The sequence below is a fragment of the Parasteatoda tepidariorum genome, chromosome 9, assembly GCF_982258835.1.
Source record: "Parasteatoda tepidariorum strain Cologne lab strain chromosome 9, Ptep-v5.0, whole genome shotgun sequence".
NCBI lineage: Eukaryota > Metazoa > Arthropoda > Arachnida > Araneae > Theridiidae > Parasteatoda > Parasteatoda tepidariorum.
In genome coordinates this window covers 4066553-4086538 of record NC_141763.1, presented here as the reverse complement: position 1 = coordinate 4086538, position 19986 = coordinate 4066553, and the positions used below count along the sequence as shown (strand labels likewise).

The 19986-nt window shown below is 33.3% G+C and overlaps 1 protein-coding gene across 1 annotated transcript in view; it reads left to right on the top strand.

Moving 5' to 3' along the window:
- Positions 1-1064: 1064 nt before the first annotated feature.
- Positions 1065-19986, top strand: part of LOC147803260 (uncharacterized) — a 27424-nt gene continuing 8502 nt past the window's right edge. The window contains exons 1-3 of the mRNA XM_087150480.1: positions 1065-1242; positions 1352-2401; positions 2593-2801. Of these exons, the coding sequence (XP_087006606.1) occupies positions 1065-1242; positions 1352-2401; positions 2593-2801 (1437 nt within the window). The remainder of the gene's footprint in view (positions 1243-1351; positions 2402-2592; positions 2802-19986) is intronic.

The following is a 19986-nucleotide window of genomic DNA, read 5'->3' as shown; positions in this document are numbered from 1 at the left end:
CATTATTTGATCAACCTTTACAACATTTTGATGATGATTGTCATCCCATGGTTTTACTATATATTATGTCGTAAGAAAGAAACTAAATTTTAAACAAAGTCACCGAGTCACTATTGTATTTTTCCCTTAATTTATTCTTTACATGAAAGTGTTTGAAATGAAAACTTTTTTAGGGTTATATGACTAAAGTGATAAGGCATTCACTGGGGGGATTAGCCGTATTTATCATAGTTTTTGGATATTAATCCCGCTTTAACCTTTTACAGGGTCTGAGAAAACTTCATTAATTTTTAAATGCCGATAGAAAGCCATTTTTATACTAATTATCTGTGTGACTAGATGCAGATACCTTTAAAAAATACAAATATTAAGTGCTTTTAGATAAATATGAATAGCAGTAAAGGTAAGCGTGAGGTCAAAAAAGGGAGGCTAACTGTAAAGAACTACTTTACTAGTGCGTTGCTTATTGATTTGGACCTTAACCACTTAAATTATTTGCACATGAACACAGATTTTAATCATCTAACAGATTTTAATCATTTATACACAAAAGTTCGCATTTAAGGTAAATTCTTCACATTAAATAAACATCACCTTACCCACAGAAAATCGCTTAACATTCAAAATAATTTAAGAATTACGCTAGATTTTAGAAATTAATCAGAATCGAAAATTTTAGCAAAATTGCTGTTAAAGATTTCCCTATGAAAAGTTATACTATAAGGAGCTTCAAAGTATAATGTATATAGTATAAAGTGCTATAGTAAATTCACTATACACTCGCTTAGCAGGCAAACAAAGTATTGGAGATTCCCTTTTCTTAAAATTTTATTACTTAATATTAATCTAAATATGCATTATGGTTGAGAAAAAGTGAGGAAATTGAAAAAAATCAGTTACGCAAAGTATAAATATTTAAATTAAAATATCACCAAACCTCATAGTGTCATATTTTCTGATTAAGAAACAGTTTCAGCAATTTGCGTAATTTTAAAATTAGACAATTGTATGCCCTGACTACAGAAACCAAAAGCATATCGGGCCAAATTCTCTTGGCGGAAGCAATGACTTGTGAAATTCCAAATGACAGTTATCTAACCTGGAATGAGGAAATCACGCCTATGAAGTGTCGAAGGGAAAGCCATTTGGAGCCTTCGATGCGGAAGAAGTCATTGTTGAAACCTAAACACAAGTTACGAATTGGTGCTTGGAATGTAAGAACTATGTACCAATGTGGAAAAAGTAGACAGATATCAGAGGAATCAATTGGATATCCTGGGAATATCAGAACTTAGATGGACAGGTTTTGGCAAGATTAAAACTGGAAGTGAACAAATCATTTTGTACTCAGGAGCTGAAGAAGAGCACGAAAGAGGCGTGGCGCTAATCATTAATAAAGAAACAGCGAAGAGTCTTTTGGAATGGGAACCAATCAGTGAAAGAATTTTAAGAGCACGATTTTATTCAAAATACATTAAACTATCAATTATTCAAGTGTATGCACCAACGAATGATGCTGATGAGGAGGATAAGGAGACATTTTATGATCAACTACAATGTGTTTTAAATAGAGTTCCAAAACATGACATGATAATTCTTATGGGAGACCTCAATGCTGAGGTTGGAAAACGGATTAGTGATGATGAAACCTCCATGGGAAACGAATCACCGGGCGAGAGGAACGAAAATGGAGAACTGTTTGTTTCCCTGTGCGAACTAAATAGTTTGAACATAGGTGGGAGTAGATTCAAGCATAGAGAGATACATAAATGTACATGGACCTCACCAGACGGAAGAACAAAGAATCAAATAGATCATATTGCAATTAATAACAAATTCAGGAGCTCACTAAGAGACGTAAGAGCGATGAGAGGTGCCGACGTTGGATCAGATCACTACTTGATTCTTGCAATATTAAAACTAAAATTAAGAAAATCACCAAAGACGGAACATAAAAGAATAAGCTATGACATTGCTAAGTTAAAAGCCAAAGAGTGCAGACAAGAATTTTCAATCGAGTTGAAAAACAGATTTGAGCTGTTAAAGGAAGAAGAAAATCATGGCAACACTAGGCAATCAGAAAATGAGGTAAAAGAAAAAGTTGAAGAGACTTGGGAACATATCAAAACCATTTATTGCGACGTAGCAGAAAAAGTGTTAGGTAAAAAGAAAGGAAAGAAAAGCAAAGAATGGATTACGGGAGAAGCATTAATACTAATTGAAAGCAGAAGGAAAAAGAAAATACAGATGGAAACTACAAAGTCTGAAAGATTATTTAATCGGTATAGACAGCAGTATAGTCAAATTGATAAAGTAAAAAAGTCAGCCAGAAAAGACAAAAGGAAATATTTCACAGACCTTGCCACTGAGGCTCAAGATGCAGCGCAAAAAGGACAAATAAGTACTTTCTATCAGAAAGTGAAACAAATAAAAGGAAATAAACGAAATTCGCAATGTGCAGTACGAGACAAAAACAATAAGTTACTACGGATAAGAGGATCGAAGAAAGATGGAGAAAATATTTTGAAGATACGCTTAACGCACACCATGTTGAAAATTCTGAGCAACTCCCAAATGTTACATTAAATGTAGCATCTACTGTAGATTTTTCTTTGGAAGATATCTCGCTGGATGAGGTACAGAGTGCCCTAAGGGCCACAAAACCAAAGAAGGCTGCAGGGAGAGATGGAATCGTGGCAGAGATGCTTAAGACAGATGTTGAAACCGCTACAAGACAGTTGCAAATGCTCTTCAATGAAATCTGGAGAAATGAAAGAATACCAGAACAATGGAAAGAAGCAGTAATAGTGAAAATTCCCAAGAAAGGCGATCTAACAAAATGCGAAAATTGGAGGGGCATTAGTCTTCTTTCCATACCGGGAAAAATATTTGGAAGAATAATTTTGAATAGACTAAAACATGAAATTTATGGAATTTTAAGAGAAGAACAAGCAGGTTTCCGCAGTGGAAATGGAACAATGCAGCAAATCTTCACACTTAGAAATATCATTGAGCAAAGCTTCGAATTTAACACCTCTTTATATTTAAACTTTATTGATTTCAGTAAAGCCTTTGATTCAGTTAAGAGAGAGAAACTATGGGAAATTTTATCACTTTATAATATACCAGAAAAATATATTAACATAAAAGATATGTATGATAACAGCAAAGCATGTATAGAAGTAAATGGAGAATTAACTGAATTCTTTTTAGTAAAAACTGGCGTGAGACAGGGATGTGTTTTATCGGGATTTTTATTTATACTAGTGATAGACTGGATTATGCGAAACAGCTTGAAAGATGAAAAAAGAGGAATAAGGTGGAATTTCACAACTACTTTAGAAGACCTTGATTTTGCTGATGACATCGTACTTATTTCATCCAAATGTACAGACCTTCAGCTTAAAACAGACAAATTCAACAAATATTCAAATAGTGTAGGTTTATTCATGAACAAGAAGAAAACTAAAGTTATGAGAATAAATCAAGAAAAAAATGACAAAATTAAAATCGAAAATCACGAAATAGATGAGAGTCATTTAGCTATTTAAGTTCTATTGTAGATAAAAAAAGGTGGAAGTAGTGAAGATATTAGACAGAGAATAATCAAAGCAAGAACATGTTTTAAGGGATTACATAAATTTTGGAGAGTCAAATATTGAAATAAAGACAAAAATAGTTGTTTACAAAGCTATTGCTAGAGCAGTACTATTATACGGCGCAGAAACCTGGAAACAGACTAAGATCGAAATACAAAAATTAGAAACCTTTCAAAACAAATGTTTAAGATTTATTTTTAAAATTTTCTGGCCTTACAAAGTATCAAATCAAAATCTATTAAAGAAAGCTAAAATAAAAACAATCGAAGATGAAATTAAAAAACGAAGATGGAGCTGGCTCGGACATATCCTTAGAATGCCCAAAGAAAAAATTTCATATGTTGCGCTTACATGGGCCCCTGATGGTAAGAGAAGAGGAAGACCCAGACTTACCATCCAGCGCATGTTTTTGGGCGAATTAAAAGAATGTGGATATCTGGCTGGAAGGAAGCAAGATCTATTGCTAAAGACAGGGGGCGTTGGAGGGATATGCTGGAGGCCTTAAGTGCCCAAGGCACGTAGAGGATAAGTAAGTAAGTAAGTAAAGTATAAATATTTAAAATTAAAATATCACCAAACCTCATAGTGTCATATTTTCTGATTAAGAAACAGTTTCAGCAATTTGCGTAATTTTAAAATTAGACAATTGTATCTTCATTACTTATATATTACATATATATTTCTTTGATTTACCCTAAATCTTTTCATTTCATAACTCTGCAAAGAACTTAGTTGCTTTATATCTTTCTAACCTCATATTTACTTGATCCTTTATTTTTTACAGTACTGTCTAGAATAGTAACATTCTTACTAGGAGAGTTTTAAAAATAAATTTAAAAAAAAGTAGATCAACGATTTAAGTCAACTGCAAAATTTTTTCTGAATTTGCGAAACAAATTATGCCTGCAGATTCAAAATTTTTACAGTACTTTTTAATGTCTTGTATGCTTAAATCTGTTGCTCCAAAAGTAAGCATTCAAAACATTCCATAATTTCTAATGCCATAGTATAGATAGATGATAAAAGTAGGACTTGTTATGTATTCAGTTATTGAAGAGCGTCTCGTAATTCTAGAACAATGTGGAACTATTGTCAAATAGTTTGTCAAACGAAAATTCGGGTCAATCAAAATCTCATTGAAAGCCTAGAATGCTCATATTTCAAGTGGAGCTGCAAGAGCCTAATTAACAGAGAACTAACGACAATTCTAAACTAGCTTCTAAGTTAAACTAACGACAATTCAGTTATCTTCGAATATTTAAAATATATTGGCCATGTTTGCTACCTTACAGATTTGTTTATTCAAAAACGTAGTTAATAATCTGTTCTTCAATTATTAATTTTGATCCATTCGAACGAGAAATTAAGGAATCTAATCAATTTCGAAACTTGCTGAATCCACCACCTTATATAGTATATTTGCAAAAGATCAGTTTAAAAGCAGTGATGATTGAATTCTAAAGATGACTTCTATAGTAACAAGCAAAAAACCAGGGAAAGATACTTTGTTACGGTGATCGAAATATCAGCTCAGGGGATAGAGCGTTAGCCTTCTAATGAGGTGAATTTGGTTCGAATCCCAACGATGGCTGCTTGATACGAATTCCGCACCCGGTTTGCACAGACCTCAGTGCAGACATGAAATATCGTCAGTGGTAGACGGATAATGGGTTAAAGTGCTCTCAGCCGTCAGGCTCACCGTGAGGAGAGTTTTCTTAATGTCAACTCCCGGGCACCTCCACTCGCCGCGGTTTTATTAAACAACTGTTTCATAGCTTTATCTAGCAACCCTCACTGAGAGGCAACCCTGTGCTCGTCTCAATACAGCACGCTCAAAAATTTTAAACGAATCTTCGCGCTCATGGATATTTTTAAAAGTTGCTTGTTGAATTAAGTGAAAATTTTATCCTCGTTTAAGACTGGAAAAATTCAAATGAGAAAAATTACTTCGTCCTTCTATAAAGAAAGAGGTAGAAAAATCTGCCGAAATATCGTATAACGACACTACACAAACACAATTATTTCATTTAATTACAAATATTTCGGTTAAAATTAATTTTCAAATCTAAACTATTCCTGTAAATTAAATTAAAATTTGGAGTAATAAAATATTTATATCTTCAGAATAATAAATTTCTTTTGAATACCTTAATTAAGTTAAAGAATTACCTCCTATATAAATCACATTATTAAGTGTTCATGTTTTTAGCTTTTATTTTTTTTTTTAAATTATCAAAAATTTTTTTTTACGCAGTATAAAAAATAATTCTTTCCTTCATTTTTACCAGGTTTTTCAATTGTTTCCATTTTAGAAAAAATCCTTCAAGATGCTTACAATCTTTTAAAAAGAAAAAATTAAATATATTTTATACTGAACAAATTGATTGAAAATATTTTCTACGTAAGAGTCTTTAAAAAAAAAAAGAGCAAAATTTTCATTAAATCAGTTCAGATATTTTCCAGAAAATGCGTAGTATCATGAAAATGAGGGGAAAAAATATTTTTAAATAAAGCAGTGACATAATGAAATAAATTTATGACATATTCACTACTATTTTCGCATAGTTAACTTATCTTTTATAACATCAAATCATGTGTATTTATTAAAACTTAATTGTGGCGGCTGAACTTTTTTTGAATGTATCTTAAATTTGTCAAGGAAAATTCCGATATTTTCCTTTAGTTATATATGCTTCTATCACTGTTATTTGTGAATATCTAAAATTATTCACCTGCTTTTTATTTGTCTCCTAATTAAATTTATCATATACGAGGGTTGCTATTTATATTTCAGGCCTATTATAATTAAAACAAATATGTAGGATCGAAATTGGTTTTATTGTTTTTCAAAATATTCTCCATGATGATCAATACACTTTTGCATGCGTTTGAACCAATTTTCGAAGCACTTTTTCCAGTCCGATTAAGGTAACTCCAAAACATGCGTTTTGAATGCATCAACCGCTTCTTCGGGGGTCGAAAATCGTTGTCCACGTAATTTATTTTTGATGTGTGGGAATAAGAAGAAGTCATTGGGTGCCAAATCAGGGCTGTACGGCGGATGACCCATCAGTTCGATCTTTCGCTCCGTCAGAAATGCCTTTGTTTGAGTCGATGTGTGAGAGCTCGCATCAGAGATGCCAACTGCTCCGGACACGACAAAATAATTAAAAAAATTGGTAATGAACTACAAATTAAATTTTGCAAATATACGACTATTTTTGCTCGCTTTTTAAGAGGTATAGCACGGCGTATCTACTTAAAAGTGGTGAATTATATAAGCCTACTAATTATTTAGAAATAGTGGTGGATAAAAATCTACCAAATTGAATTTATTAAACCGAGAAACACAATTATTGAACTACCACTTTAAAATATTTATTGGCTGTCCGGAGCAAGTTGGCATCTCTGTCGCATTGTCATGATGAAGAATGATTCGCCTGTTCTTCTGCTTTTTTCGAATTTCTCCGATGACTTCTGGCAAACAAATGGTCGTGTACCATTCAGAATTGACCGTCCTGCGTTGCTCTAACGCCACTGTTGCCACATGACCGTTAATGCCGAAGAAACAGGCAATCATCATGTGCTTCTTCCTCGAACAACTTTTGTTGGTTTTGCCTCGTCTTGGAAGACCCATACAGTTGATTGCTGTTTTGTTTCCGGCTCATATGCATATATCCATGATTCGTCACCTGTGTAGATGTTATACACAGCCTTTGATGTACCTTGAACGTATTTTTCCAACATTTCCTTGTACCAATCGACACGAGCCTTTTTATGAGCGTTTGTCAGATTATGAGGGATCCAACGCGAACAAATTTTTTTTCCGCTCAAATGTTCATGCAATATTTTATTGGTGCTAGTCAGACTAATGTCCAAAGACGCCTCTATCTCACGGTATGTCACATGACGATCTTGCTTTATTAGTTCACGCACAGCATCGATCTTTTCTGGCACAACAACGGATTTTGGACGACCTGCACGGGATTCGTCCTGGATCGAACATCGACCACGATTAAATTCGTTATACCAATTTTTTAGTGCTGCAGGATGGCGCTTTATCGCTGAATAAAGAATTAAGTTCATCGAAACACTCTTGTCTTGACAATTCACGTCGAAAGTTATGAAAAATAATGGCACAAAAATGTTCACGATTCAATTCCATTTTTTGAAAGAGAAGAACTTTTAAATTTACTGTCAACAACACAAATGAAGCTATAATGGTAAATCGTCTGCTGAATTTATGTTTAAAAATATCCAACTTTCGATTAAAATCGTCTGCGGTCGCCTAGCAACACTTACTGTTGCCAAGGCCAGAAATATAAACAGAAACCCTCGTAATTTACTATGTACTTATCCTTTCATGCTATATTTCAATAATTTCATAACTTATTCCATCTTTTAACTTTTTATTCATAATTTTATAGCAACTTCAGCTTATTAGATTCTGTAACTCAACAATTTGTCTATTTTACAATTTCTTTTGTAATCAATTTATTTATTAAATTTATGCGCTTCTAATAAAGATATGCGCTTCGAATAAAGATAAAAATACCATGAAAATTATTTAATTCACTCTAAAATGAGAAGTTTTTTCCTTAGTACAAAAAGACATTTATTAACTTGAGGTAACGTAATTTAGCATGATTCATCTATTTTAATAAGAACGATTCAGAGAAAAGTAGGATAAAAAAAATGAGGTGTATTTTAATTTATATACTGCTTTAAAAAGAAGACACAGAAAACTTTATGATTTGTATGAATACTTTAAAAATAATAACAGAGTTTCTGTCAAAATTGTGTTAACCTAATAAATTTACTTTAACTGCTACACAATTTTAACCCTTGAAGACCAAAACTGGAAATTGCTAACACGCATAAAGGAATTTATCGTTTGGGACATAATTACAAAAAGAGTGTCAAAGTCAAGTACGATTGCTCGGACATAAATATTATTGGGACAAAAACTGCAAAGGGGAATCATTAAATCAAGTTTAATCATAGATATCAGTCTCAAAAAAGGAAAAAATTAATAAATTAAGGTATAAAGCTAACACCAACAATCTCCACATCACATACAAAAGGAAAATGCTTGAAACTCATAAATTGTGCAGTTACTTAAAGGTTATAAAAACTAAACAATAAGGTACAAAAGCCTGTTGCATTATTAAATATTATGGCCACATGCTTCATAAAGACACCATAAATTATTTGAAATAAATTTGTAAAAATAATTAAAATGCTATATCCTACTCACAGAAGGGGGGAAAAATTCAGATAAATAAACTTAAACTTTAAGAACCAGATAAGAATTATAAACCAAGTTTAAAATTAAGAAACCAAAAACTAAGAAATAAAAAGGTGCTTCAGAAAGTTCGATTATATAGAGAATGACAATACATAAAAACTTATGAAGCATGCTAAATTTATTCACACCTCATCATCACTCATGCGTTTTTTAAATCGTATATTCCGGTCAATTAAAGTAAAGTTAGTTAGTTAAATGCATTGCAGTATCGATCATTGAATTCGTTGAAGCACAATTCTTTCTAGTCTACGTCTTTTACCTAACTTAGATTAGATTTATTATTTGTTTGTGCATTTTACCGCAACCCATTTTTATTTTGTCTCATTTGAAATTTTGACGCATAATCAGTTTATGTTCTTCATGGCTTCGTGCCTGCCTTTGTGTTGAGTCTCCGTGTAATTATATACACAGAAAGACTTTAAATATTTAAGAAATCTTTGTGAAAAAATTAAGAATGCGTCACTTAAGAGAAATAATCCTTTGTGGGCTTTGCTTATTCTGAATAGAAACAGGTTCCCTTTCTTCACTTATGAGCCTGGAGGACCCACGTAAACATCTCAAACTTATAGAAGACACCAAAGCCATGTGGAGTAGCAACTATAATATAAATTGGATTAAAGCACACTCAGGCATTGAAGGGAATGAAGAGGCCGACTGGGTTGCTAAGGAAGCCACTAAGCTTGGCCAGATTGATTTTGAGATCCCGGGTGAAAAATGCGATATTAAATCTTACATTAAGAACATTACTTTTAACCGCTGGAGAGATGACTGGAGATCTAGTGACAAGGGAAGACAAACCTATAAATTTTTTAAAGACCCAAGCATAAAGCGCCTGCAGGCCAATTTTTATTTAAACCAGCTCCTTACTGGCCACGGAGTGTTCGGGACCTATCAACAAAAATTTTTCAAAAAATCAGCTTCATGCAATTACTGTGGAGTGAGACAGGACATTGATCATCTAATCAAGCACTGTCCAAGATTCCGGGCACTTCGTGGAACCCACATGAATAATTGCGAAGAGGAACATCAATTCTTCGCTATATTGACCTGCAGGAAAATTGACTCAAATTATTAAACAAACCCTCGAGGGCATTCTAGCCCCAGATCAACTGATCCCAGTCATGAACCAACAATAGATCATGTCATCGAAAATTTTTACTAATCAACTTTCAGCCTTACATTTTGAATTTTTATCTACTTTTGATTTTAGACTTCATAGACTTCTAGTCAGACTTTTACTTTTAGATATTTACTATTTGGACTTTTAGCTTTCATTGATTTTAGTTTTGAGAATTTTTTTTAATCTCTTGTTTCCTTATTATTATTATAATCATTTAATTCTCGACATTTACACCGGCGCTATTGGGTTTCATTGCCTTTAACACATGTTTTTAATTGTCAAGTGTTAATCCACTTTTAACTGATCACCACTACTGTCATTTGGCAAAATTTTACTGTAATTTTAGTTTTTAAAGAAATTTTATTGTAATAATTTTACTTTTACCTCCGTATACCCCCCTGGGGTGGGTCGGAGTTCAACCTATCTTATTCTGAAAAGAATGGAAAGAACAGTTTCTAACGGAAACAAATGTCACGCTTAAATTACAATCAGGATAAAGATACCCACACTACGCCACTTCGTGAAAATATGTATTAAACATTTTATTAAACAAGTTTAAGTTTATAACTTTAAAACTTTCTTTGAAGGAAATGAGATTGCGGACACTATGGCTAAAACTGGTGCTTGCGAGGCCTCTGGGTTATCGGCACCTCTCACCTTTTGGGAAATCTTCTCAAAAATAAAACACAAAAACAAGACCACTTGGAATGTCCCCCCAAAGCACCCATCAGCATCAAGCAACTGTTCTTCAGACCAGGCTTCGCCTCACCACATCCTCGATTGCCTGGGGCTCACCAAACAGGATTTAGCAGATGATCCATTGATGGTGTTGGATTTTTTGAGGGTGTATAACGTCATGGACCTGGTCCAGCACTGCTGGCCAATGGGGGCGTGCAACAACAACAAATTTATAACTAAATAATGTAAATATGTGTATAATAATACTTAATAAAAGAAATTTTTAACAAATAAGTCAAATATTTTGACCTGTTTTAGTGAAGCTTTCAACTAATCCGGTACCATCAGTTCTATCTGGAACGCCGCCGGGATTGGTTGACTCCAACTAACTCGTTCACCGGATTCCAACTAACTACAGATTCCTCCAGAATGCCTATTGAAATTGACAAAAATGTCATCAGTATAGAAAGCTTAAACTAAATTAAATATACACTGTTTACAGTATAGGGAACTTTAAAATTCAATGTAGAACAATCAATAAAGTATAAAATGTAAAGTTAAGGGTTTTACACTCTTTCAACATTCACAGGATCAATAGTTTTAAACAGAGCTTATTAAGAGCCTTGATTAAAACTTCAAAATTCAAATTTAGAAGCCAGTGCATTTTTGCAAAATTTAATCTAAAACCAAGTGTAGCATAATTACGGGTCAATTCAGGAGAAAATTCATTCCATTATGTGATATTATCGAATGATATTATCGTTAAAACTTACAGCAAAAATGCTGTCACCCTGAATAACTTTCGTTCTAATGATAACATTTTTACGAACCAAGTGTCAAACTGAATGGTTCCTGGGGGTGACCTCAAATGGGTTAGAGCTAACTATTTAGAAATCAGACAAAAATGTACTTTCTCTGAATAAATAGTTTTAAATATTTGGAATCCTGACCCTTTAAATCGGGGGGGGGGGTCGACAACATATCGAAAACATTGGGTGGCGATCAAGATTTATATATGGCGAAAGTTTAGAATAATGCAAATAACCTAACTATAGAAAAACAATAAAAAACAACCATAAGGAAACTGCAGGAATATAATGACAAGATGGCTAAAAATAGTGTGTCTCTTGCTAAGCTACGAAGAGAACTTTTGGATCTAGTTTCTGGGCAATGAAAACAGTTTAATTTTTAATCCTTTAAAAATAAAGTTTTAATCTATTAATAAATTACTTATGATTTTTCAAGATTTTAAAATTTGAACGTTGAACTACTATCTTACTTTTTTTAAAGTTGTTTTAACGTTATTTGTATGAAAATTTTGCACTAAAACTAAATTTACATTAGTTATTACAAATTTATGAAGAGTTGTAGGGCTATTTGCTTTATTAAAATTATTTTGTTATATTTATAATCACCACAACATTCAATATTTAATTACCAATAAGAGTTTGAAATCTTTGAAAAATTTAAATTTGTCAAAAGATGGCGTCAATGCCCTGAGGTCTCCAGTAGAGTAAAGTTTACTTTTTCGTTGAATTTTGTAGTTTTAGATTTTTTCGAGATTTGCTAATTTCAGTTTTACTAGTTTTAATTGTTGAATTAGAGAAAATAATGTGATCCCCACTACCCTTAACTATTTCCAGCATTTATGTAAACAAATTCTTTCATTTGCACTTTTTTTTAAAAGAAACTATTAGGAGATGGTCGCAGAAATTACAGGTGAAAAAAATAGTTTAGCAAAAATATTTGAAAATTAATGCTGTTTATAGGAACTATTCTTCACACCGCCTTATATAAGGTAAAAATATTAAAAGAAATTATCTGAAACTAAACGCGTATGTGGTAGATAATTTCAAGTTTTTCCGAGTTGAATTAACAATTTAGATTTTCTATCAATAAATCAGTGACCTTCATTGGTTAAGTAATCTGTGGTTTAGTTTATAGAAAACTATAAATAGAATAAAAATGTTTGAATTTCTTCCTATAGGAATTAAGTGGATACCTTTTAAGCATTTTGAACATTACAAATATCGTAAAACAGAATAGCTAAGCATTTTGAACATTACAAATATCGTAAAACAGAATAGCTAAATGCCATAAAACTTATCATTTTTAAGTTTAAAAATTACATAAAATTTTATTTAAATTTTTACTTTGATTATTTAATATAATTTATTTAGTGTAGTGTAGCAAGCTTTGTATCTTTCCTATCAGTTCTTTTATTTCAGTTGATTTTTTTTGTGATTCGCCAAACAATTGTTAGAAATGAGTTTTTAAAAAAAATTATTTCGAAAAAATTAATTCAAAATTTTTTAAAAATAATTATTTCTTTAACTATGCTGATGTATGTTAATTGTAAAAAAAATAAGAATGTCAGTATTTAGACTCAAACGAAAACATTGCAGCGAATAGAAATTAAATATAAAGGTTAGAGAATTTTAAAAAATTAATTCATGATTTCGTTTTTGGCTGCTTACTAGGGTCATGGTTTTTGTTCATCAAGGGAAAGCGGATGGCCAGTGTGAAAATTATATAAATAACCATTTAAAAAATACACATCCTTGTAACATTTGTAAACAAGTAATTTTCCGAATTATAATTTTTAAAGAAGTCTTCTACCTACTAATATAAGAGAGTTCACTCTTGAAATTGCTGATCCTACATAAAATATACTACCCTACATGGGAGCTTAAAAATTTGCACTTCATAAGATTTGCGAATTATATTAAGTAAACTTAGTTTGCAGTAAGAAAAATTGATATTATTTACTCATTTCACTAGTTTATTAAAAATATAATTTCAAAAAGTAAAAGGAAAAGTTAGGCTTATAATACCCCTAATTAAACAAGAGTAACAATTGTTACAGTTTGACATTCTTCACAAGATAACTTGTTTTGCAGACGATTTTGTCCTTTTTTTAAGTTAAAGCCAGGTTACGCATTTTTGAAACTTTTGCATCTAAATTTGAAATTTTAAAGTCTGATGACATGCATGAAATGACCCCTAGTCAAAAGAATCATTGTTAAATAGTTGCAAGGCCAATTGATTCGAAAAAAATTAACAACTTCTTTTCAATGAAACAAATATCAATGAACCATTAATATTCTTGATTCCTTATTACGAAATATTAGACCAAAATTTGTATTCATAATTTATTCACAATGTGTGTTAAAACTATTATAGGTCATTCAAGTAGAAAAAATTCTGTTAAAAAAGAATTTGAGATGAAGATTCCAAAAATAGCACTGTTTTTGAATCTTTGCAATTTTTTATTAGCTGTTTAAGAAAGCAAGATATATCGAGCATTTTCCTGATATAGCAATATTTATAATAAGAATTTTGATTGAATATGAATTTTACTATGAAACAAATAAAAGTACCAAAACAATTGATTAGTGTATTAATTGAAAACTATGCGTGATAGCATAAAGAATAAGATTGAGAAATGTTGAAATTTTCAAATAATCTTTGAATTTAAGGAAACATTTAGAGCAAGGAGCTAATTTAAACTTCAATATAAATGACAATTTTTTGAAGAAATTTAAGTTTTTCATATTATGGCATGCATTATGCATCAAAATTTTTTTATGTTCTCGACATAACTACAAACAATCTCTGCAAGTTACAGCAATATGACATTTTTTAAGAAAAACTTATTAAGAGTCCACTGTAGCCTTAAAGAGTCTAATAATTCTTTGAAGTTTTAGACAGATTAAAGATAATTTAAATGCAGTTTAAAAACAAACTCATTTCTTAAAAAATCTCCCCAAACACTAAAGAGTTTTAAAGAAACCTGGGAAATTAAATTACAGTGAATAAAAAATGTCTAATAAAACATACAGCAATCAAATTACGAATTAATCTATAATTGCATTTAAAATTTATTCTCTCTTTTAATAGCGTGAAGTAAAATAGAATACTTCAATAAACCTAATTATGAAATACTTTATGGAATTTTCATCGATTAAGAGACAAATTTTGTCCCGCCCATTTAATTTAAAAACAAAATTGTTCTATCCAGTTTTAATTACAGCACATGAAAGGTTTTCTGCGAAATTTCTAAATTCTATTTAATTCGTGATTGAAATTCGTTGGAGACGAAGATTGAGAATGAAATTCGTGGGAGACGAAGCACTCTAATAATACGTAAAATTACATTTAAAAATCTACGACTGCAGATTTAAAAAAAATATATGTATTGAATTAAAGTTCAAGCATAATTATCAAGAAGCAAGATACGAAGTGGATTTAGACTTACCTAGTGAAACTTCGTGTAACGCGACGAATTTGTACCACGTCGAGAGTCACTTATCAAACATCAACGCTGCATTTCAATAAACAGATGCACTTCTCAGCAGCGCGAAAGAGATAAACAGAATGAACGAGAAAATGATGCACTTTTATTGAACGATAACAACACGTGAGAACGCGTCGATCCGCTCGTTTTTGTTCATATCCGAATTCACAAACATTAAGCTAGTTTCGTCAAGTGTGGATACAGCGGGTTCGAATCCTACCTTTGCCCTGTATGTATTCTCCGTGATATCCTTCTTCAAATTGTTCGATCTGTATTCTATTATTTTATACATACATACATATTAAACTAGATTATATTTATACATAACCTAATAAGCCCATATTATATTTATACATACATATCAAACTAGATTGTCATATTGTGTACCCCCTAATATACCTATAATTATTTCATCTGGTAGGGTACACTAGTACCCGGTAATATAATACCGGTTCCAATATGAATATTATGGATCATTATTAAGGTAAGATATTGGGCTATGTGTTAATGCAGAATATTGACTTCGCATTTCTTCATTTTAACGCTATTCAACACACTATTATATTTATACATACATATCAAACTAGATTGTCATATTGTGTACCCCCTAATAAACCTATAATTATTTCCTCTTGTAGAGTACACTATTATCAGGTAATATAAATATTATGGGTCATTATTAAGGTAAGATATCAGGCCATGTGTTTAAACGGTTTATAAACCTAAATTGAGCACACATGTATGTAATTTCTATAAAGCAATAAAGTGCCGTCGTAGGTGAATCTTTTGTTTGATGATCTGAAGCGTATCCTGTTGTAACCCCGTGCTTTCCTTTCTTCCATTTGAGGTGGGTCATTGCTTATAGCTAACACACGCACGAATAAGTAAATAAAAAGATTTTATATGGTCAAGAGATAGGGATAGCTTGACTGGTAGGGCACACGTCTGAGAGGTCGTGGGTTCGATTTCCACCGAACGAAGACCCCATGTGTACAAATGGGTCACTGGTGCATGCTAAACTTGTAGGAATCACAAAGTCCTCCTAGTTCCCATCACAAACCAATACCCCTGTGAGTATTGGATCTGATATTGAGTGTGTTCTTGTTCAGGTCGAAATTATAATCTGCGGATGGATGGATGATGTGTGAATGTGTCCTCCCTGTAAATGTGATATGACGTATGTATGTTGTCTCTGGATCATTTTCAGGGATGTTTCCCAGACCGTCGCCAATAGCCTATTGAGCAGCTCTCGTGCTACTTAAAAAAAGACAAGTAACAGTACCAGTTATGTGGTTAGATGAACCGGAGTCATTGACTTTTGCTATAAATCTGCAGCATGGAAGTATCGAGGATTTGAATCCAATCATATCATTAGGTGTTCTTGATACTTTCCATAGTGATGTCCATCTGTAACTTCCGTTGCCCATATTTAATTACACATTGACACGAACTTCAAAGCAGTGAGCGTACAAGACTTATGCATGTCCCGAATGAGAAACGAGTAAAAGTTTTGATACTATTGTGTCTCAGTGGCCGAGTGTAAAGAATTTCTAGGTTAGGTAGCTAGTGTTAACGTTCTCTTAGATAGAACTTTACTGTCCCGCAGTGGAATAAAGTAAAGACACGGTTCCTTGCAGAACGACAGAGTCAAGCAGCTCTGAGTGTAGTCAGTATGCGAGTGGGTGACCACTTTGAGCAGCCTGCTGAGGGACAGAGGGTTCGGCACTTATGTTAGAACGCTAAACTGTTCTAACATAAAGTGCTTGACTTCGCTCGCAAGTTGTCGGGCTACCAAAGCAGGGACGCCATCTCCTCTGCGGAGGATCAAAGTTGAGATGGCATGCCTTAGGATCATCCTTAGTGATGTTTCCCAGACTGTCGTCAATAGCCCATTGTACAGAGCTGTAGCGCGACTTAAATGAAGTAGGTACCAACCGGATAGGGGGAAAACTTCCTCCGATTGTGTTTTAAAGCTTTCGGTGGTAAATGTAATTAAATCTCACCGGTTATTTCAGAACTGGAAAGGCAAATTTGGGAGTTAGAGAAGCGTGCTACGAAAAATGGGTGATAATCAAGGCTATCATATCTAGTTGTGGTTGTGTAGTCACGGCAAGGAATTGTTCTTATCACTAATGAATCCGAAACTATTGTTAACAACCCATTGGCATAGTTGCATTTTACTTTATAACCTTCGTTGAGCAGCCGATGCAAGTTTTTGGATTTACAACTGCTGATTTTCAACTCCATATTTTAGTAATTTTTTAACCAAACCCAGAAGACGAGGGAACTCATGGATCAAGCAGTAGAGAAAATTTGTCTTCGTAGAGGACGTTTCGATGGAAATGACCTGCATTGGCATGGAGAGAGAAACCACGAAATCCTCCTTCAGTTAGCCTGATGGCTAGGGGGCTCTGATCCATGATCCGTCTACCATTGAGGATACATTGAGGATCACTGTGGTCCGTGCAATCGCATCGTTGAGCGTATCTACCAGCCATAGCTGGGATTTGAACCAGGTTCACCTCATTGGAAGGCGAACGCTCTATCTCCTGAGTCACCATGACTCTATTCCAATGATTCATATAAAATTAAATCTATTATTGTCAATGTAGTCGAAAGCCGAGTGTTTAGTTTATAAAAATGCCATTTTTTTGGTGGTAAATATATTTAAGATGACCTGTTAGGAACTTACTGACTTTTATTTTTCTTTACTTATAAAATAAATTCCTTAAATGCTACAAACTTCAAAAGGAATTATGTATTTTATAGTTTTTATACGTTTTTTAAAAGTGACAAATGGTTACCAATATTATTCAAACTCACTTCAAGAAGGCTGAAGTTATTAAAAAATGGAAACCTAAATTAAAAGTGGTAAAACGAGGTGGCAAGTATACTTACCACGGCCTTCAAAAGGGTTAACTTAATGACAGAGACTTTTGTTTTTCTTTATAAACTCGAAATTCTCTAAAACTTTAATGTCTCAAAACTGATTTTCATTTATCATATCAAAAGAAAGCCACATTTACTTTTCAGTTCGGAGCGTTTATAGCGTTCTTTAGTGTTTTTTTTTCTCATTAAATGAAAAAAAGGCCGATATTCTTATTTATCTCTGTCCTTATTGCGTCTTCAAAAATGTCTTTTCCGCGCTAGAAAGAAAAAAATTATTTTATGACGTTTTGTAACATTTCAGAAATAATTGAGAAAATAGTTTGAAAACATGTATTTTTTTTCTTAATTTCCTAGAACTCAAAAGCGAACGCAAATTTCGTCCGATTCTGTTCGAATAATGACGTAAAAGACTAAATATTCAACATTTAATACTACTCCTGTTACATGAATTTGTACATTAAATGATCATAAAACGTGTCATATTCAATTTAAATTGAATAAGGAAATTTCAAAAAGATAAAATGATACGAAATTATTTAAAATTTTGTCATAAGTATTTGCTGGTCTTTGAAAGCAGAAATAAAGGCTCTCTCTGTAACCATTCTCTCAACTTTCGAGTGTTTCAATGAGATGGCAATATCTGTTCAAAGATTAGACAGCGCCACTGCTGCAGAGCTGAGTTTAAATCACTCAAAACTGCTTCGAGGTAACAGAAAAACTTATTGAACTCTGTTCCATTCAAAGATCCAAGCTGCATCGATTGTGGCACGCCTGCAATGGTTCTGCTATGCCCGAGTTTACTGGGGATAATAAATATTTGCAATCTATACATTGCATCTATACATTTATCTATACAGATCTATACAATCTATACATATCTATACATATCTATACATATCTATACCTACCCCCGGGTTCGAATCCCAGTCGACACGAATTCCGCATCCGGCTTGCACCGACCACAGTGCTGACGCGAAATATTCTCAGTGGTAGACGGATCATGGGTTAGAGTCCCCTTGCCGTCAGGCTAACCTCGGGAGGTTCTCGTGGTCTTCCATGTAGAAAAGCTAATTGGTCTCTACGGTGTATACCACAGTCGTTGAGCATCCGCTGGAAGATTACTCTCTTGTTCTAATGTTCTAAAAAGTTCCGCAGTGGACTGATTAAGACACAGTTCCCAACAGATCACTGAAGTCAAGCATCACTGGCTACGATCAGTGTACGGATGAGTGACCACTTGGATCAGCCTGTGTAGGGACCGATGTTGTGCGGTATGGGTCCTCGTTAAACTGTTCTACCGTAAAGTGCTCGACTTCGAGTGCAGGTCGTCGGGCTACCGAAGCGGGGGTGCCATTCCTTCCGCAGAGGATCAAAATTGTGATGGCATGTCTTCGGATCATCCTCAGGGGTGTTTCCCAGACAGTCGCCAATAGCCCATCGTGCAGCTCTAGTGCGACGTAAATTAACTATAACTATAAATAACTGATGTTCTAAATGAGCTGATTTAACATACTAATGGTTTCATCTGGAAAATTCTTTCTTCGTAAGCTAATTGCGTGAGTTGCATCCTGGGAATTTGAGACTAAAGCAACTTTTTCAAATAGTCACCAGTTCCTTCAATGCAGAAAAAAAAGTCGCAATGCAGATCTACTTCTTCCGGCTAAGTGGTCTCATTAATTTTTTAGAATGCGATTTCGTACTCCATTTTGTCGGCGAAATCAGACAGAGAAAGCAGACAGTTGAACTATCGCAGCCAAAGAAAACAGAGTTAATTTAAACAAATAATTTTAATTTTGAACGATAAAAATGAAAGAAAAAAGAGTGAACATTATTCAGAAAGGAACTGACATGGGGAGCACATTTTTGTGCCTTTGAAAGGTTTGTAGTGCAGCTACCACTACAAAAATACGAGATAAAATTCCGGCAGACAAAATTCTGCATCCTTTTCATTAATAAAGGTTGACATTGTCGGTATAAACACTCCCCACAGGTTTTGACGAGGAGATGAATTTCCAAATGAGCATAGGTTAGTTTAAGTGTGGTGTAAAACCACTCAGTAGAGAGGACAGATAATCATCGCCGGGACTATAAATAG